This window comes from Balaenoptera borealis, assembly GCF_965194805.1.
Source record: "Balaenoptera borealis genome assembly, chromosome: 20".
NCBI lineage: Eukaryota > Metazoa > Chordata > Mammalia > Artiodactyla > Balaenopteridae > Balaenoptera > Balaenoptera borealis.
This window is the reverse complement of record NC_138879.1, coordinates 35428979-35450140: the sequence shown is the minus strand read 5'-3', so window position 1 is coordinate 35450140 and position 21162 is coordinate 35428979. Positions and strand designations below refer to the sequence as shown.

The window sequence follows — 21162 nt, the reverse complement described above, 5'->3', positions numbered from 1 at the left end:
CCACCAGGCCATCCCCTTTACCCCCAAAGAAACCCAAACAGCTCAGAAGTGCATCAATCGACCTTTAATGTCCAAAAGAGGCGTGGATGCAGAGCACAGGAGATGTGGCGGGGTCTCAGCCCCTGCTCCAGAAACGAGGGAGAGAGGAACACAAACCAGACGTTTCCAACTGGCCACACAAGTCTGGGAGGGCAGGGGGAAACGGATCTGGACATTCATAAAAAAATAAACCTAAACTCAAGCACTCAGTCTCATGCCCACCAAAGGGTTTGATACAGGGAACTCACTCACCATCCCAGTCCCCACCCTCCCCTGTTAGCATCAAAAAGAAAGCTCAGCACACACTAAAGGCTTGAGAAGGGGGCATTCTCCTGCCTCCCCACCAACCTCTAGGATGGACTTGGGAAAAAAAAAAGAGAGAATGAGCTGGATCCCAAACCCCCTCCACAGCATCAACCCTACACATGAGAGTGTTTAATGCGATTCACAAGAATCAACAGCTCAATCAGTAATGACTCCCCCCACCCCATCCCCCACCCCATCCCCGTTTGATCCACAGACAAGATTTCCCGAGCACTCCCCTTGGAATCTCCTCCCACTAGCGGTCCTGCTCCATCCCCTAATTCCTGGCTTCACCACTGCAAGACTGACCTCCTCCAAAGTTCCCCCAAAGCCCCTCAACAGCCCTTTATCACACTTCCACCCCTGCCTCCCACAAGAGGCTGCCACCATTCACAAAGTCACTTTCCCTCTCCACTGAGACCCAGCTCCAGGATGGATGGTAGCATGACCTCATCCTGGACTATCCTCCTAAAGCCTTCCTGGGAGCAGACAGCCATAGGGCAAGCAGTGTCTAGGCCAGATGGCTGAGGCGGGGTAGGGGGATACCCGTCTTCACCCCCAAAACAGAGGCCCCCAGAGGTTTTTAACATAAAGGCCTACTCTTCTACGCATACACCCTAGAGATTCCACAGTCCTGCCCCTCCCTCCCCTCTACCCCAAACCAAGATATACACACACTCAACACACATATACACAGAGGAAAATCAAGGGACACATTGATTTGGTTTGATTGCTAAGACCTAACTAAGAACTAGTCACCAGAAATTCCCTTGCCAGCCAACTACCAGGGGCTGCTCTAAGAGAACTCCGGAGGAATGAGAAAACAGAGAGCTAAGCAGGGAGCAGACAGAAGGAGAGAAGAATGAAAAGAAAAAAAATCAAGCTAATCCTACCCTCAACATCCTCCTAGCATGAGCTCTGGCAGGAAGAATAAAAGAATAAAAGACACAGCCCTCACTTAGAAATTCTTCTGACAAAGACAGCAAGATAAGTCTGCTCCCCACTCCCACACACCACAGACAAACACGTCTCAGGGCCCCTTAAAGAATCCAGCCCCTGCCCCACCCTCTGCCCCAAGCCGTGGAATCACAGTTCAGTGGAATATTCTCCCTGGTACTAGATCAATCCCCCTACCCTCCTTCCTATCCCTCTCTCCTGGTCAATCCTAACACTGCAGCCTCCCTGGCCCTCCCAAAGCAGCATCCACCACCAGGAAGAGGCAGCTGCACAGTTTTAGTTCCACCTCCAGAAACCTATTTCTTTTCCCCAGCCCTCCTAGTCTTACAGGCTTAGTTGAGGGCTCTTTATTTGTATAGGGAGAGAAAGAGAAAAGAGAGGGGTGGGAGAGATTTCCTAGTGCAATACAACCAAAAAAAAAAATTTAAGTCTTGAAAAATAAACATAAAGCAGCCTTCTTCCCCAGGCAACTAAACAGAAAGAAGTTTGGTTTTGTTTACTGCGACATACACATGAAATCGAGTATACAGTCCATGCAGTAGCACAGCCATTGGAGAGGACATCCTGATGCTGGCCCCAGTGCAAAACAGTCCCAGCAACGCCGCCTGCTTGCCATCACTGCCGCCGCCACTGACACCTTCACTGCGGCCACCTAGCCTGACTTGAAGAGGAGGATTGCAACTTGACCCAAGTAAAAATAGATGAAGTGCTTTGTCTCGTGTGTAACGTAGCTGCCAAAATTTCGGCCCACAATACAATGCCAGGTAGGGTTATATTTCTTGTCAAATTCCTAAAAGAAGAATAAAAAAGAGAACAAAGGTGATTAGGACAGCTGGAGGATGAGAAATCAGAATGAGAGTCTGATTAGTTTAGCTGTCAGCCCCACCCCGCCCCCAGTCCACGGCCTCGGTCCTCTGAACCTCAGGAGCTCAGGTTCTAAGGTTGGCTAGGACACGCCTTCGTTAATAATGGAACACCACAAAGGCTCCATTATTTCCCTCTAGCACTTTACACCCTGATCATCTCTCATTCCTCTAGCTACCCTGCTTTTCAAAAGCCCACCCCACAATTCTTCAGCAAGGGAATCAGAAAAGCCAGTGGAATAAATGACCACTCCAGTGTCACGCAGCATTGAGCAAAAGAGGAGCAAGCCTCCCTGCCTTGCCACTTGCTACCTCTCACGTTACTAGACCAGCATTTTCCAAATGCCAAAAACCAAGACACTAGAGCAAAACGGGGAACAAAAGTACCCGGAGTACTTGCAGGAGTACCAGGAAGCAATTCTGTGTAAGCCAACATTAAAGACACCCCAGGGTGCCAGGCACTATGTGGGCTGTAAGCACCAGAAAAAGGACCTCAACCATGAGATCAAGGCAATTCCCTCACTTCTCTCAGGGGTAGAACAAGTTCAGCACCAAAGCCAGCTCAGAAATCCTCACGACCTTATTAGACAGACCTTCCCACTCTGTGGACCCAGCAGGAAGCAGATGGCTCAGTTCTAGATGCATCCTGCCATGGCTGTGAAAGGACAGCAGCCCTCCGCCGTGGGCCCAGCAATGCTGCCAACCTTGGGGCTCGGGCCCCTAGGGGCTCAACCTGCAACTTGTTTAGCCTCCTCACAGCCCCCATACCACGTAACTCCAAAAGGTATAGGAAACAGTGGAAAGGGCGTGGGTCACCACACTCAGCTTTATTCCTGACTGAAGACCCTGTGTAACGTAGGAGAGCCATAGTTGCTTCCCCATTTCCCCCATCAGCAAAACGAGAAAGCGATTCTTCTGGCCCTAAGAGTCCATGATTCTACATTCTCTCCCTGAATAGAACAGAAAAACCATCACTCAACAAGGAACCAGCACGCCTAGCAGCCTTGCCAGCTCTGCACCCCCTGGCTACACACACAGAAAGAGAAAGTCTCTCAGGACCCCAGTTTCCTCTTCTCATACCACCCATACAGAAAGGAAAGAGTTCTGTAAAACTCAAGGACACTCTACCACCTGTATGGACCAGAATGCCATGGCTCTTAGGCATCCTTGGGATACCAGAATTAAGAGTATCAAAGACTGGGACTATGCCACCAATGGACATGGACCCTGACTGGGAATCAGGGACCCTGGGGACCACCTTTCACCTCTAGCTCAGCAGCTTCCTCACTATATATATGTTAACTATATCCATTCACCCAGGAATTCTTCAGGGACTAAACCTATTGCCCCAGTAATGCTCATCTATTAAAAATATATATATATATTCAAGCCCACCCTTTCCTCAAGAAGGTAGGGAGAAAGGGACGATTTAGTACGTGAGTCCCTTTTTTTTTGGCCGCGCAGCTCGGCTTGTGGGATCTTAGTTCCCTGACCAGGGACTGAACCCGGCCCATGACAGTGGAAGCACCAAGTCTTAACCACTGGACGGCCAGGGAACTCCCCACCTGAGTCCTTTTAAAGAAAAGGAAACCTCCTACATAATGAGAATTACTTATAGGGCTATCCCACTTTAAATGATGCAGCTCCCTCCCTGAAAATTTGTATATGATCTTATGTTATCCATTCAAACATCCTTGATCTTCATTTTAAACAGTTCTGAATTGGGACAGTTATATTTAATCCTGAAGCTTCACTCCCCATTGCTTTTGCAGTCACATAACTATCTGTAAACATACACACAACCCCGGCAGAGTTCCTATTAAGAACTCTTAAGGTAAATGCTTTAATAAATAAGAATCATCCCCTAATTTATCTCCTTTGCAAGTTCGTAGGGTTCTGTTTGCATGGAATATACCTACTTTCCTATGCCCCCAGCTCCAGCCCTCCCTGGGGCATAGCTCAGCTATCCATCCCTACCCCTGACCACCAACCACAGCTCTCCCAGCACACCTTCTTGATATAGGCAGCAATGTCCTTCTCTATGTTGTACTTCTCCATAGCCTGCGTGGCGCAGTCAACGGCATCTTGTTGCATGTCCTCAGACATGTCTGCGTTCTTGATCACTGCCTTCCGGTCAGACATCGTGACACTGCAGAAGAAGCAGAGAGGTGAGGCTGCAATCCCATGCTCTGGGCAATGAACACTAACAGCTGGGTGTGGGGCTGGGAGAGGAGAGCACAGAAGATGAGGCCAATAGAAAACACAGATATGAGGCATTAGAAAAGGGAGCTCCTAAGATTTTAGCAGAGACATGGTCGCCAAGTCTGGGAAACACAAGGTAAATAATTAAAAAAACATAATAAGCCATCAGTTTTTATCACATGTAAAATGAGGCTTTTCCAACTCTAAATTTATCTATTTCCAATATTTTGAATAGCACCAATAGCCAAGATGTTACAATATACCATCTACCAGCTGTGTCCTTGGGCAAGTTGCTTAAACTTTGTGCTCTCATTCATCATCTTAAAATGCGGACTTGAGTTAACCTCAGGGTAAACCCGGTGGTGCAACACCTGAATATAATAAGCCCTTGATTTAATGACCATTATTGTATCATTGGTATCAAAGTGGAAAGATGAATTAGGTCTGACTTCTGGTCCGTGGACAAGTTACTTAGCCCTTCTGCATTTGATTACCTCTATTTTAGCAATGAGGATATCTCTATCAAGAGTTGTTGTAAGGATTAATTAAGGTTATATGAGAACACTGCAAACAAGGACAGTCTATACAATGGTCTCGCCCGTTAGCCAGATTCAGCCTGCTTTTGTAAACAGTTTCATAGGAACACACTACAACGGCAGAGTTGAATAGTTGTAAGAAACTATATGGCCTGTAAAGCCTAAAATATTTACTATCTGGCCCTTCACAGAAAAAGACTGTCAAGCCCTAGGCTACCAATGCCCAGTGGTGACAGAGACAACAAAAGGTAAAGAATTATTATTTTAACAGTACTGTTTCACATCCCCACTATCTAAGACACTGCATTCATCCTATAGCAACCAGAGTTCCAGGGCTCACCTTGCATGGTCCCCTCCTAGGATGACAGGAATTCCAAGAGGGCTGGCCACGGCCTGCCTAGCAGTCTATGGCGTGTGAGGTGCTTTGCAGGAAAAGAGATGAGCTGCAAAATCCTACCCTCTGTCCTTGACCACAGTCCCATCACAGAGAGCAGTAACAATCCACCCCCCACCTCATGTGCTACTCCCCCAAAGCGCCACTCTGTGGCCTGCCCAGTGGATAAAAGATGTTGTCGTTGCAGCCCTATCTGATACAAAGCTACACAGGGACCTGACTGCTCAAGGAGAGATCCCTGGTATCATTCCAGGCCACCCTGATCTGAGTCCACGCTAGCCTGTGGGCTGGGTGGGCTGAAAAGGGAAGCAGAATTCATGACTACTTCTTCAGCCTGCACTAGATGCAAAGGAGGCATGCGTGCCAGTTGCTAGCCAGGCAACCCTTTACTGCATCCGGGGCACCTTTGTCTCACACTGGCAAATTAAGCAGGGCTGGTTCCACTTCTGCAAAGGCTGGCAGAGCAAAGGCTTAGTGCCCCAGCACCCTGTGCTCCCGTACGCCCGAGAGGGAAAGTCAGAGCCTCAAGAGGAGTCTGCGAGCACCAGCTGGGGCTGAGGAAAGGGTCAGGAACACCCTGTTCAAGGCCTAGTTGTCTATAGGACCTGGGGCAAACCAACGTCTTCTTTGTAAAAAACAATGGCTAAAATAAGATAAATGTGGCAACTTCAATGGGTTTGCACAAAGGTACAACAGCAGCAGCACAGGGAGAATGTTCTATTACAAGGCTCGCTAAGTGTGAAGAAAACTAGTGTCACCTGGTGGCCTATCCCAGGTTACCACTCGGAAGGGGGCACTGTTTACAAATCCAAGGGTGGGGTGGGGCCTGATTAAAGTATGAAATCAGCACCCGTTTTCCCAGCAAGCTCACCTGCCCCACTGCCTCATTCCCAAAGTCCAAAGAAACAACTTTGTCACAGTAATTAAAACCACCTCACCCTCCAGGAGAGCCTGCAGTTACATAACGTTCGTCTTGTGACTACAATGCCACGATTCTTCACCCCGGACCCCCCAGGCGTCTGAGAAGTGAGGCCTAGCCCCAGTCTCCCCCGTCCAAGGTGCCAATGAGAAAAGGAAAGGGAGGGGCCAACGTAGCCCCTCCCCCCCGGGGAAGGAAAAAAAAAAAAAGAAAAAAAAGCAAGGGACCTGGGCCTCCAGATTGAAGGATGACCACAGGGCCCCAGGCCAGCTGCCTCGGTCACGAGCCAGGGGCTCCTCTGAAAAGCGAAAAGGGCACTCCAGGACAGCTCACTCTCCTCTATCCCCGGCCCTGCGACAAAAAGACCAAGCCTCCGAACGAAACGACCCGCCCTCCCCAGCCCCCAACACGCACAAACGCTTGTATTTCCTCCCTTCGGATCCCCAAGGGGCCGTCTCCCTCCACCACCCCATCCTCCAGTGGGCTGCGATCCCGAAGGCCGGCACCTGGGCCAGGAGAAAGCCTCCTCCCCCCGGACCTCCGCCCGGCCGGCCGCCCTCCCCCGTCCGGCCTAGAGCAGCGCCGGAGTGACTGGGCGTCCTCGCTGCAGGAAGGACGCCCCAGAGGGTGGCGACGGCGGGACGAACCGCGTCACGCCCGAGCCCGCTCCGCGGCTCTCCCTCGGCCCAGACAGCAAGGGCCTCCGAGCGCGCAGGGAGATTCCGGGGGGCGGGAGGCCTCACCTCTGCAGCCGGGGGCCCCAGGGTCGGGAGGGCACAGGGTGGCGCAGCCCTGAGCAGGAGAGGCGCCGGGGGCGTCACGCCGAGGCCAGCACTGCCCTGGGCCGCCGCCCCGGGGCAGCCTCCACCCACCGCTCACCTTTACGGAGGCGAGTCCGCGCGGGGTCCCGGGGGAGCAGGGATGGCTTGAGGCAGAGCGCGGGCAGGGCGGTGTCCCCTCGGCTCCTCTGGCAGCAGCCACCGCCGCCGCCGCGGTCTCCGGCTCCCGCAGGCCCGGGCCGAGCACTCGCGCCGCCGCCCTCCGCCCTCGAGTTTCTCCCGCCGCCCGCGCTCCGCCTCGCGCCCGCCGGCCCGCCTGCCAGCTAGCCAGCTCCGCGCTTGCACGTCGCAGCTCTGCTCCGCTCTGCCTCGAGCTCGGCAGATGCACGACCCCCCGACTGAAATAGCGCCCCGCCCCGCCCCCCCGCCGCGCGCGCCGCCGTCCGCGCTCCCCATTGGCTGGGCCCTTTCGGCCCCGCACTGCGGGCTTCTCCCCGCGCCGCTCTCGCCCCACATCTTGTTTCCTCCCACAATGCCTCGGGACGGAGGGAGGGGGTGGGGAGGGGGAGCTGGGAAAGGTTGGGGGAGGGAGACGTGGCCTTCAGAAGAGAAAAAAAAAGTATATAGACCCCTCAATCCAGGGCTGGAGAGGCCAGGCCTAAAAAGGAATAAAGAGGCCGGGTTCAAGGAGAGAGAAAAAGAGGGAGGGGCGTAAAGACTCCAATTCGAAGAAGAATAAAGGAAGAGAGTGGGATGGGGATTTCAGATCCTGGGAGCCCATGGGGAAGGAGTAGAGATCCTAACCTTAGAAAGAGGAAGGGGAAGGAGGTGAAGTCATCAGCTTTAGAGGAAAAGACAGGACCCCTTCCAGCCCCCCAAAACTGTGGGAAGGAGAGGACAGCCAGCCCTACGGAGAGGTAAAGCCATAAACAGCCCCAGGGCTCCCCTCTCCTCTCACTTTCTGGGAAGGCCCCTTCCCCTTCCTGCTCTGCCTTTGTTCGGAGTCTCAAGGCCACAGGACCTAAACTCCCAGCTGGGGCCCCAGATGCTGTTTATCTTCAAGAGCAATGGAGGCAAACCCTAAGCGCGATTGTGAGAGGGGAGGTTTGTCTTTGATACACAGGCCCCTGGAAGAGAGATGAGAGTAAGCCATTTCCAGTCAGTCTACCCGTCTGGTTAGACAGGACTAGAGGGGGAGTGAATAGCATCCCCTAGAGGTACAAACCAAAGCATGTGTGTACAGCCAGGAGCCTTAAAATTCACCCCATCCGTATTCCTCACCTTATAAAGGAGAGAAACAAGGAACAGAGAGCGGGGAGCCCTTGCCAGACCACCACAGGTCAGGCCTGGACCTGGCTTCTAGGCTGAAAAGAGGTGCTTCTAGGCAGCAGTCCCCCTGGGGTTTGTGGGTGTGTGTGTAAATGCCTGTGCACACTGGGGGAGTGCCTGCCCTCCATGCCACACCGCCCACCTCCTAAGGAGAACAGGAAGAAGCTGCTCTTTTCTTTCCAAAGGAAGTGTCTACCTGAAGGGGTGGCGAGGGTCTTTATGGGGAGCCAAGCATTTGGGCCACACAGTAAGGATTAAGAAGCTTCCACTCATCCTATAACCCTAACCCTAACCCTTCATTGCCCCAAACCATGGTCAGGAAGTCAGGCTTGTTCTGGCCCTGACCTGCTCTGATTTGGAGCATCATAATTTAGTGTTCATTATGAGTCAGGGGAAACCTAGAAAATCATCCCCTCCCACTTATGCTTTCCCAACCTGCTCTATCATCTTCAACCTCAATCAGGAGATGTGAAAGAAACAGGCAAGGCTTGTGGTATCCCCTCACACCAAGGGTATTCTGATGTCAGCCTCAGTGTGAATGAATGGGGGGCGGGGCACGTGTGGGGAGGAGGAAACTACCTCTTAGAGAATTTCAGTAACTTGCCCCAAATTCCCCAGCTTGTCAGCAGCAGTATTTAATTCCCAGCGCCTACACTTTTAGCCTTTCCACTATCCTCCTGACAGAGAAAAAATAAAACTGTAAACTAGGTGTTGGGTGCCCTATCTAAATTATACCAGCATTTCCTAAGCTTATCTGACTCCAAAGACCTTTTTTATCCAAACATTTATTAACATCTCCAGGAACTACCGTTCCACAGGACACAGTTTGGGAAACTTGTGCTATGCTAATTACTACTATTTATGTAAACTGCTTACTGTTTAGGATAATTACTATGCAACATAGTAACTGTTATAATTAATATGTCTGCTTAACTTGGTGGACATTTCTATTTGATGCCACTACATGTTCATGATTGTCCAGTTTTCTGTTGCCCAGATAGCAGAGCCATGTCTTCAGATATAAAAATCCGATGGGACTTTTGTTTTTGTCTCATCTGTGAGCCTCTTACCCACTGGCTACTTCTTTAACTTAAGGGTTCCCCAGGGCACTGTGGTCAACTTAAGTAGTTTGTACCATGATCTGAGCCTTGATGGCCTCCCTAAATTCCAGACCTCCACTGTGGAGGTGGCCCGGGAGCCAGAATGCCTGGATTTTAACCTCTTTCCACCACTCAACCAGCTGTGCAGATCTGGCCAACCTATTCAACATCTCAAAGTTTCATTTTCCTCATCTATAAGTTGAGACCAATAATATCTACTTTATAGAGTTATGAGAAAAATGCACGAAAAACTCTTGGCAAAATGTGTGGTCCATATAAGTGATTAATAAATGTTAGCTACATCAACATCTCTCTTCCAGACTTATTTTCCTTACCTGCATTTCTTACCTCAGTTCCTCGCCCCATTATCCACCCAGGTACCAAGTCAGAAACCTGCGGTCCCCTCTGGATTTGTGTCTCTCCCTTCCCTACCACATTTCTATTATCACTCACCTCCCGGCCATGTCTCCAGTCCATACCCCTCTCATTAGGAGTGCCTCATTCTCATTGTGAATACCTTGCATCTAGTACTCATCATCACTTCCAGTAGGCTCCCTGCCCCATTCTTAACTCCTCCTCCCCAAATCCACACTGCTGTGATCTATCTAAAATGCAAACCTCCCAGGCACTTCCCTCTTCCCTGCTCAGAAAAAAGACCCATGCTCTTTCCCATAACTTACTTCCCCTCTCAGCCACACACAGCCCAGCCTCTCTGCCTTATCTCCCCACACTTCCCATCTCCCTCTTCAGGCTCTAGTAACACCATCAACTGTTGCCTGTGGTCCCCCCGCCCGCCCCCCACCCCGCACCCAGATTCCACACCTTTGTTTATGTGGTTCTCTTGCCTGTGAGACTTGTGGCTTTCTTTCCTGGCTCTTTGTCCTCTAGGAAGCCTTCCCTGAATCCCAGGTGGGAAGCATACCCCTCCTCTATGTTTTGGTAACATCCAGGGCTTATCACCCACCGCATTTTATTAAACTTGTTGGTCTTATGTTTGTCTGTAGTTCCTTGCATACAGGGATCACATCTTATTTATGTGTGGGCTGCAGAACCTGACACAGTTCTTGGGACATGGGAAATTCTCTGTAAGTATTCGTTAAACCGATCATGCCCATTAATGGCTGAAAAATACATTTTGGAAGGACACATTTCATCTCTTCTCCACCCAAAGAACCTTGTCTAGGCTCTTCTGTCTCTTTTCCTAGAACCAGCAATGCACACACTATTTACACTGAGCCCTTCCTGCCCAGTGCAAGTTGCTAACTAAGGTAAATCATTGTCAGCCCTGGGGAAAGTCCAGGCCTGATTTCTGAATTGATTTCCTTCTCACACTCTCTGGTTATTTGCCTGATATCCTTACACCTTACAGGTAAAGACTAGCAAGGCTCTCCCACCCCAGCTGACTAGGTCACCTACAGAAAAGAGACCATGGCAGTGACAGAGGTCATTTCACCAAGCCCTTTGGCTACTGACTTGCTTCAAGAGCTCCAGGAGGATGGAAAAGGGTGGGAAACACACACATTGACACACTGCAGTGCATACCCTGGTATCAGTCCCTTCTGCCAAGTCCCCACTGGGGAAACTTAAGGAAGAAACAGTGTGACTATAGAACTACTGGAATTTGCTCCAGTTCATTGCTGATTTCTTGGGTGGCCTTGCAAGACATACTTCCCTAGGCAACCATTTACCAAGCCCCAAATATTGCCCCTCCTCCTCCCCAATCCCCTGAAACTTAGAGGAGCCAGCCAAGGTCAACCACATGACTGGGAGCTAGTAAGGTGAGCACTGGACTGGGAGTCAAAGGAGAAGTCTTTTTTTTTTTTAAATTATTCTATTTTATTTATTTATTTATTTATTTATTTATTTATTTATGGCTGTGTTGGGTCTTCATTTCTGTGCGAGGGCTTTCTCTAGTTGTGGCAAGCGGGGGTCACTCTTCATCGTGGTGCACGGACCTCTCACTATCGCGGCCTCTCTTGTTGCAGAGCACAGGCTCCAGACGTGCAGGCTCAGTAACTGTGGCTCACGGGCCTAGTTGCTCTGCAGCATGTGGGATCTTCCCAGACCAGGGCTCGAACCCGTGTCCCCTGCATTGGCAGGAAGACTCTCAACCACTGCGCCACCAGGGAAGCCCCAAAGGAGAAGTCTTAAGCCCAATTTGGCTCTAGTCAAGTCATTTCTATAAGGTCCCTGTCAGCCCCAAAGTCTATGATTCTCTTATTTCAATACCCCATCCCAAAGGGCACATTCCATGTGGATGGGAGAAATTTCTCAGGCTAGGAGCCTCTACCTCAGGCCAACTTTAAATGCCCCTTTTCTGTTCTTTCTGTCTGTCCATGTGGTCAGAATTCAAAGAGCATTTCTCTACACTCACACCACCCACCGAAGCTGGGAGATAATTCTGTTCATCTTTTACTCCCTCAACTAACAAAGCAACTTGACATAGTTAAGATTCAATTAATGTTTAGAGCTTCAATTAAAATATTAAAGCAAATGGTCATGGGACTTCCTGGTGGCACAGTGGTTAAGAATCCGCCTGCCAGTGCAGGGGACGTGGGTTCCAGCCCTAGTCCAGGAAGATCCCACATGCCTCGGAGCAACTAAGCCCATGCGCCACAACTCCTGAGCCTGTGCCCTAGAGCCCGCGAGCCACAACTACTGAGCCCACGCGCCACAACTACTGAAGCCTGTGCGCCTAGAGCCAGTGCTCAGCAACGAGAGAAGCCACCGCAATGAGAAGCCCACGCACCGCAATGAAGAGTATCCCCCACTCAGCGCAACTAGAGAAAGCCCAAGTGCAGCAACGAAGACCCAATGCAGCCCCAAATAAATAAACACATAAATTTATAAAGCAAATGGTCACCAAGAAGGAGCCGAAGAAAAGATGTTCCAATGGAGCTGGTGGTTTCTAGGTCATGACTCCTTAGGATTTAGGAGTCTTCCTCCTTCGTTGTATGGACAGCTCTGAGGAACCCTGCCCCTGCTGCGGGAGAACCAAGACAATGACATGGGATGTGTCAGCCCTTGAATATCCAAAAGACCAAGTTAAGTTCTTGGGTGCAAGAAACACCTGAGGAAGAAAACAGGACCTGAATAGCTCCCCTGACTCCAGGGAGCAGGAACCCTGGAACAGTTTCCACAGGGCATCCCAGTGTGGCAAATCACTGGTTTTTTCTTTGAGTCACCCCACTCTCAATTCAAATTCCCAAAGAAGGGCATCTGATTGGACAAACTGGGTAATGAGTCCACATTTTGGCCATGGAAATAAAGGGCAGCCAGACTGGTAGACCTTCTGAGATGGAGGGGTTGGATAGCTGACAGAAGGAAAATCTACATGCAGTTACAAGAAGCCAGAGAGTGGGTACTGGGCGGGCAGAAACCACAGATATCTACCTTGGAGAGCCTCAAGAGTGGGAGCCAAGGTTATTTATGAGGGAGATCCTCATCTACACGATCATAAAAACACTCTGCTGTCTCACCCTCAGTCCCTTAGGGTGAGGTGGGAAATGATGAGAGGAGCTCTAAAAAATGAGGTCTGCACAACTTTGCCGTCCTTTCAGAGGAAAATTTTGGAGGAAAACCTTGCCTTGTCAGGTATATTGTGATATACTCCAGTTGGCAAAAAAAAAATTATCTTCCCACTAGGAAATGGAGGCCCACCTTACATTTCAACATAATTATATATATTTATACACATATATAACTACTTTATTGAGATATTGTTCACATATAAATCTCACCTTTTTAAAGTACACAATTTAGTGGTTTTTAGTATATTCACAGAGCTGTGCAACCATCACCACCATCTTTTAGAGTATTTTCACCACCCCAAAAATAAACTCCATACTCATTGTCAGTCATTCTTCCATTTCCCTGCAAACCCCACTAATTTACTTTCTGTCTCTATGTATTTGCCTATTCTGGACATTTCATATATATGGAATCATAAAATATATGGTTATGGTCTTTTGCAACTGTCTTATTGCACTACGTATAATATTTTCAAGATTCATCCATGGTGTAGCATGACTCTGTACTTCATTCCTTTGTATGGCTGGTTAATATTTCATTGTATGAGCATACCATATTTTGTTTATCCATTCATCAGCTGGTGAACATTTGGATTGTCTCCACTTTTTAGCTATTATGGATAATGCCTCTATAAACATTCACGTACAAGTTTTGTATGGATATATACTTTCAATTCTCTTAGATATACACCTAGGTGTGGAGTTGCTGGGATTTATGGTAACTCTATGCTTAACTTTTTGAGGAATGGTCAGACTGTTTTCCAAAGCAGCTGCACCATTCTACATTCCTACCAGCAGTGTGTGAGGGTTGCGATTTCTCCACATATTCACCAACACCTGTTATTATCTGTCTTTTTTTTTTTTTTATAAATTTATTTATTTTATTTTTTATTTTTTTTCACTGTGTTAGGTCTTCGTTGCTGCACAGGGGCTTCCTCTAGTTGTGGTGAGCGGGGGCTACTCCTCACTGCGGTGCGCAGGCTTCTCAGGGCGGTGGCTTCTCTTGTTGTGGAGCACCGGCTCTAGGCGCGTGGGCTTCAGCGGTTGTGGCACGTGGGCTCAGTAGTTGTGGCTCGCGGGGTCCAGAGCACAGGCTCAGCAGTTGTGGCGCACAGGCTTAGCTGCTCTGCGGCATGTGGGATCTTCCCGGACCAAGGATTGAACCCGTGTCCCCTGCACTGGCAGACAGAATCCTAACCACTGCACCACCAGGAAAGTCCCCTATCTGTCTTTTTGATTACAGCCAGCCTAGTGTGTGTGAAGTGGTATCTCACTGTGGTTTTCATTTGTATTTCCTTGGTAGCTAATGATGTTGAGCATCTTTTCATGTGTTTATTAGCAATTTGTGTATTTTCTTTTTTTTAAATATTTATTTATTTATTTTTGGCTGCGTCGGGTCTTGGTTGTGGCACACGGGGTCTTTGTTGAGGCGTGCGGGATCTTTCGTTGCGGCAGCTCTTCGTTGTGGCACACGGGCTTCTCTCTAGTTGCGGCATGTGGGTTTTCTCTCTCTAGTTGTGGCGCACAGGCTCCAGAGCGCGTGGGCTCTGTAGTTTGCAGCACATGGGCTCAGTAGTTGTGGCACGCTGGCTTAGTTGCCCTGTGGCATGTGGGATCTTAGTTCCCTGACCAGGGATCGAACCCATGTCACCTGCATTGGAAGGCAGATTCTTTAACACTGGACCACCAGGGAAGTCCCAATTTGTGTACTTTCTTTGGAGAAATGTCTATTCAGATCTTTTCATTTTTAAAATTAAGTTGTCTTTTTATTATTGAGTTGTAAGAGTTCTTTATATATTCTGGATAACAGACCCTCATCAGAGGCATGGTTCAGAAGTATTTTCTTCCACACTATGGATTGTATTTTCACTTTCTTGATAGTGACCTTTGAAGCACTAAAGTTTTCAATTTTGATGAAGACCAATTTGCCTATTTTTCCTTTTGTCCCTTGTGCTTGTGATGTCACATCCAAGAAATCATTGCCTAACCCAAGATCACAAAGATGTGTCCTATGCTTTCTTCTAAGAGTTTTAGCTCTTGCTAAATAATCCATTTTGTGTTAATTTTTGTGTTTGGGTCTGACTTCATTGTTTTGCATGTAGATATCCAATTGTCCTACGCCTTTTGTTGAAAAGACTTTTTTCATCAATAAATGGTCAAAGATCAGTTGACCATAAATAGAAGAGCTTATTTCTGGACTGTCAATTCTTTTCCACTGGTCTATATATCCTTATGCCAGTACCACACTGTCTTCATTACTGTACCTTAGCAGTAAGTTGTGAAATCTGGAAGTGTGAGTCTTCCAACTTTGTCTTTTTCAAGATTCTTTGTCTAATCTGGGTCCCTTCCATTTCCATATGACTTTTAGGACCAGATTACCAATTTCTGTTAAAAAAAAAAAATCAGCTGGGATTTTGATAGAGATTATGTTGTATCATAGATCAATTTGGGAAGTATTGCTATCTTAACAGTATTAAGTTTTCTGGTCCATGAACATGGAATTTCTTTCCATTTATTAGGTCTTCTTTAGTTTCTTTCAATAATGTGAAATAATTTTCAGTGTACATGTCTTGCACTTCTTTTTGTAAATATATTGTTAAGTATTTCATTCTTTTTGATGTTATTGTAAATTGAATTATTCTCTTAATTTCATGTTCAGGTTGTTCATTGCTAGTGTATAGAAATACAATTGATTTCTGTATATTATATTTTGTATTCTGCAACCTTGCTGATCTCATTCATTAACCCCTAATAGTTTGCGTGTGTGTGTGTGTGTGTGTGTATGTGTGTGTATTCTTTAGAATTTTCTATATGCAAGACCATATTATCTATGAATAGAGATAGTATTACTTCTTTCTGTCCAACCTGAGTGCCTTTTTTTCCTTTTTCTTGCCAATTGTCCTAGCTAGAACTTTCAGTACAGTGTTGAATAGAATTGGTGAGAGCAGACATCCTTGTCTTGTTCCTGATCTCAGGGAGAAAGCTTTCAGTCTTTCACCATTAAGTCTAATGTTAGATGTGGAGTTTTCGTAGATGCTCTTTATCAAGTTGAGGAAGTTCACTTCTATTCCTAGGTTGTTGAGTGTTTTTATCATGAAAAGATAGTGAGTTTTTTCAAATACTTGTTCTGCATCTATTGAGAGGATCATATGGCTTGGTTCCTTTAACCTATCAATATGGTGCATTACATTGGTTTTCAAATATTAAACCAGTATTTCATTCCTGGGATAAATCCCACTTGGCCATGGTGTATAATCCTTTTTATATGTTGCTGGGTTCATTTTGCTAGTATTTTGTTGAGGATTTTTGTATCTATATTCGTAAGTGATATTGATATATAGTTTTCTTGTGGTGTCTTTGTCTGGTTTTGGTATCTGAGTAATATTGGACTCATGGAATGAGTTGGAAGTGTTCCCTCCTAATCTATTTTTTTGGAAGAGTGTGAAGGATTGACATTAATTCTTTAAACATTTGGTAGAATTCACCAGTGAAGCCATCTAGGCCTGGATTTTTCTTTGTGGGAGGTTTTGAAAATACTAGTGCAATCTCTTTACTTCTTTTAGGTCTATTCAGATTATCTATTGAAGTAGTTTCAGTAGTTTGTGTCTTTCTGAGAATTTGTCCATTTTATCTAGGTTTTCTAATTTCATAGCATATACTTGTTCATAGTATTCCTGTATAATCCTTTTTATTTCTTTAAGATCCCTTCTTTCATTCCTGATTTTAATAACTTGAGTCTTCTCTTGTTTCTTAGTCTGTCTAGCTAAAAGATTTGTCAATTCTGTCCATCTCTTCCAAGAACCAACTTTTAATTTCACTAACTGTTTTCTATTGCCTTTCTGTTAATAAGGTGTTTCTTGAGCACTCAGATGATACAAGCTGCTCAGGTCAGGGGAAGCTCAGACTGGGACTATTCCTTTGAGCAGCTAGATTCAAACTCACCTCCTTGTCTATTTCCCTCTAAAACAGGGTTCTCTCTATTTTAGTGTCTCCCTCATCCCCCCGGAGTAATATGACAAAAAAGACAGAGACCACATTGTTACTTGGGGGCTGTGAGGGACAACAGTTCCATTAAATCCATAAACATTTCTTAAACATCTGTTACAAGCTATGTGGAAGGCACCAAGGACAGGGCTGAGTAGCCAGAAGCAGCCTCAGACTGTCCAACCTCACGGTCTAGCTGGGGAGGCACACAGGTACACAGCCAACTTTAACACAGGCTGGATTACAATGAGGGCTGTGATTGAGAGTGAGAAAAATGCTTGTGGGGGGCTGGGGTTGGGGGGTCTTCTGTCTGGAAGAGTCAGAGAACAGAAGAGCTGGCATTTGAGGTAAGTCTTGAAGCATGGCAGGATTGGGGGAGGAAAAGGGAAGGAGGGAAGGTTCTTCTGTCAGAGAGAAGCACACAAGCCAAGGCAGGGAGTGGTAGGAAGCCAGGCCTGGCAGGGACAGAGTGTGCTGGGGAAAGGACAGGCTGGACAGAAGAGCTAGGGCCAGACTTTGGAGGAGCCTAAAGGATGTGCTAAGGAACTAGAACTTTGTCCTTAAAACATTTGGAGCCCACTGAAGGGCACTGAGCTGGAGGATGACATGACCAGCCTTTGCTGGAGTTTGGGGCCACAACAGAAGCCTAGGTTGATTTATTCAGGCTCCCTGGTGGCCTCCTCATGCTTAGAAGCAAGCAGAGACAGCAGTCTTTACCGCTGTTGGTCACCACGTCCTTGAGACTCTCTCCTCCCTATGCCTCCGCGGAGAAGCACGTCCCTGATTTCCTTCCTACCTCTCTGGCTGCTCCTCTGCCGTCTCCTCGGCAGGCTCCTCTTCCTCTGCCCATCCTAAGTGTTGGTGTTCCTCAGAGTTCTGTTCTAGAGCCTTCCTCTCCTCACTAGAACATTCTCCTTTGGAGATCTCATATGTTGCCATGGCTTCAAGGACCAAATATGGATTGGGAACTCCCAAATCTCTCTGTGGCTTTCTCAGACCTCTCTGCTTATTTAGACCTATCAGATCTAACTGTCCATTGGACATCTCCATTTAGGTGCTATTTTCATTAAAATTAGGTCCAGCCACGAGTAGAGGGGAAACCCCAAGTAAAATGGCCCAAACAAGATTTCTCTTTCAGATAAAAGGAGTTCAGAGGTATTAAGTCCAAGCCTGGGATGACAACCTGGGGCTCATATCTCTGAAATCTGTCACTTTGTCTCTATCCCCAGGCCACCATCCTCCTCCTGGTCACCTGCAACAACTTCACCATTCCTGCTCCTCTCAAATGCACTCTCTATATCTACACTGTCCGACATGTTAGCCCCCAAACACATGTGGCCACTGAGTACTCAGAAGGCGGCTAGTCCAAACTGAGATGCAATGTAAGTGCAAAATACACACTGGATTTCAAAGGCTTAATATGAAAAAAATGTAAAATACCTTAAGTTTTCTGTTAAATGATAATAGCTTTGATATATAGGATTAAATAAAATATATTATTTAAAATTAATTTCACCTGTTTTCACATTTTTAATGTGGCTACTGGAAAATTTTAAACTACATTTGCGGGACTTCCCTGGTGGCACAGTGGTTAAGAATCCACCTGCCAAGGCAGGGGACACAGGTTCAGTCCCTGGTCCGGGAAGATCCCACATGCCACGAAGCAACTGAGCCTGCGTGCCACAACTACTGAGCCCGTGTGCCACAACTACTGAAGCCAGAGAAGCCACCACAATGAGAAGCCCACTCACCACAACGAAGAGTAGCCCCTGCTCTCTGTAGCTGGAGAAAGCCCATGCGCAGCACAAAGACCCAACACAGCCAAAAATAAATAAATAATAAATTTCGTTTAAAAAAAATAAAATAAAAAATAAAACTACATTTGTGGCTCTCATTATATATCTATCAAACAGCACTGCTCGGGCTTCCCTGGTGGCGCAGTGGTTGAGAGTCTGCCTGCCAATGCAGGGGACACGGGTTCGAGCCCTGGTCTGGGAAGATCCCACGTGCCGCGGAGCAGCTGGGCCCGTGAGCCACAATTACTGAGCCTGTGCGTCTGGAGCCTGTGCTCCGCAACAAGAGAGGCCGCGATAGTGAGAGGCCCACGCACCGCGATGAAGAGTGGTCCCCGCTTGCCACAACTAGAGAAAGCCCTCGCACAGAAACGAAGACCCAACACAGCCATAAATAAATAAATAAACAAATACTTTTAAAAAAAATAGCACTGCTCCACACAAAAGCAAAAAGCATCTTTCTGAAACACAAATCTGAACATGTCACGCATCTTCTGAAAACCTTTCATTGTCTTTAGGCTAAAGCTCCTTCCACTCAATATGGCTTTCAAGCCCTCCACGGCCCAGCCCCTGCCTTGCCCTCCAGCCTCATCTTTCACCACCTCCTCCTTCCTCCACCTTCCCCTTGCACTCCTTTCAGTTTCTTAAACGTACCAGGTGCTCTCTAGCCTCTGGGCCCTGTGTCTGGTACGCTCTCTCCCCTCTTGGGTGGCTTAATGCTCCACTCATGTCTCCAGCCTTGGCTTAGATGCATCTCTTCCCAGCTACCCTGATTCTCTGAGCTCCCATTACTTCTCTATCCTGACCTCACCCCACCCACCCCCAAATGACTGTGCCCTCTAACTGTGTCCTTTTCCAGACTGATCAGAAATGTGCCTGTCATGTTCACTGTAGTATCCCCAGCACCTAGAGCTGGCACGTGGTCAGTAGGCAACAAGCGTGTGCTGAATCAATGAATGACTCACTCCAAAGCCAGATAAAGTTTCAGGGTAGGGCCAGACTAGATGACTTCTAAGTCTCACCACCCAGTGACCATTAAGCTCCCAGTTTGGGAGGTGAGGCAAAGGGAAACTTGTAACATGTGGCCTGGTCTTCGGTTCTGTTCCAGGCCTGCACAGGCCCATTTGTGGAGACCCAGGCCACCACTGTCCCGTCCTCCATCCCAGCAAGGGCAAACAGCACTGCCTCTCCTCCCAGGAAAGCTCCCTGGCATGTCCCCAGCATTTTCAGAAGGAGCTATGCTGCGGATTCTCACAGAGATGAGCTTCCTCCCGGGCGGGGGTGAGGTGGGTAGGAATAGGGGGAGGCGGTGAGGAAGGTGTCTGTTTACCCAGCACCAGGAGAATCCATGTGCATGTTGCTAATGAAGTGTGAGCCTCTCAGGAGATTTCCAAGAGGTGAAGGAGATGGGGGATGGGGACCCAGAGCTTAAGACAAAAGTGGGTTTACGTGAAGGCAGAGTGGAAACCACCCTCCCAAGCCATGGCCCAGCAGCCTGATCTGCCTGTTCTAAACTTGGACCAGAAAAGCTGAGTCCTGAGCAGAACCTTGGAGAAAGTTTGCCCAGGTGATTCCCTAACCTTGGGGCCTGAAAGAAGCACAGTCCGATTTTGGGTTGCCTTGCTGCTTCTGACACACTCAGGAGAGAATGAACACACAGGCACACATGAACACACACCCTGCGTAGATGACGCCCACACTCCAGGTCCTCTGCCCAGCGCCTTGCACCCAAGAGCCTCTAGTTACCCCTTCTCAACTTAGAAGGACTCCCAGTGGATTGACCCTGCCCGTAACCCAGCCAGAGACAACCCTGCCCTGGGCTGTTCCATGTGGAGTCCCTGATCCCAAAAGAGTCTGGCACAGAAAGGGTGACTAGAGTCCCCTCTGCCCTGCCCAGTGGGTCTTGAAGGTGGGATGCACGCTGGAGGCCCTTTCTCTCGGGGCAGACCCTGCACCTGGCAAAGCCATCGCTCCCAGATTTTATTATCCTCTTCTCTCTTTTCCTTTCACAGCCATGTCAGCTCACACAAAGCAATTGGTAGTACCTGCAGTTCCCAACCTGGAGAACTAACTGAAAACATGTTCCCCAACGTGCTGCCAGCGGCAGCCGGCATGAAGAGGCTCTGTAATTACAGATATGCAGGGGTTTGCGTTCCTGTTCTCACTCATCTATGAAAAGCTTCCGTTCCCTTCATTTCCCCTGGTGCCTTTAAAAAGGAAATGTGAAGCTGGGGCCTTTAGAAAAGTTAGTTCCAACGCCCTGCTCCACCATGGGCAGACATTAGCCCTCACTATGATTCAAATCCATTTGGTCGTTTATTCATTCTTTCATGGGAAACAGATTGAATGGCCCCCTGCCATGTGCTAGCACTGAGCTTGATGCTGCGGACACACCAAATGTGACCCAGGCCCTACTTTTGAAGACTCACAGTCT

At 48.0% G+C, this 21162-nt stretch overlaps 1 protein-coding gene and 1 long non-coding RNA gene across 2 annotated transcripts; one reads left to right on the top strand and one right to left on the bottom strand.

Annotated features, from left to right (window-relative positions):
- Positions 1–49: 49 nt before the first annotated feature.
- DYNLL2 (dynein light chain LC8-type 2) lies at positions 50–7384 on the bottom strand. Its single transcript, XM_082372116.1, has 3 exons — positions 7093–7384; positions 4173–4311; positions 50–2089 (listed from the first exon to the last, which is right to left on the bottom strand). The coding sequence occupies exons 2-3, from the start codon at positions 4302–4304 to the stop codon at positions 1952–1954; spliced, it is 270 nt and encodes an 89-aa protein (XP_082228242.1). The 5' UTR covers positions 4305–4311; positions 7093–7384; the 3' UTR covers positions 50–1951.
- A 2113-nt stretch (positions 7385–9497) lies between these two features.
- Positions 9498–20586, top strand: LOC309618426. Its single transcript, XR_014238466.1, has 2 exons — positions 9498–13790; positions 14169–20586. It is a non-coding gene; the product is annotated as an uncharacterized lncRNA (long non-coding RNA).
- The last annotated feature ends 576 nt before the right edge of the window (positions 20587–21162 follow it).

Coding starts and splice junctions, on each gene's coding strand:
- DYNLL2 (XM_082372116.1), bottom strand. CDS start 4,304: ATGTCTGACCGGAAGGCAGTGATCAAGAACGCAGACATGTCTGAGGAC. Junction 2,090..4,172: donor TTGCTGCCTATATCAAGAAG/GTGTGCTGGGAG, acceptor TTCTTCTTTTAG/GAATTTGACAAGAAATATAA.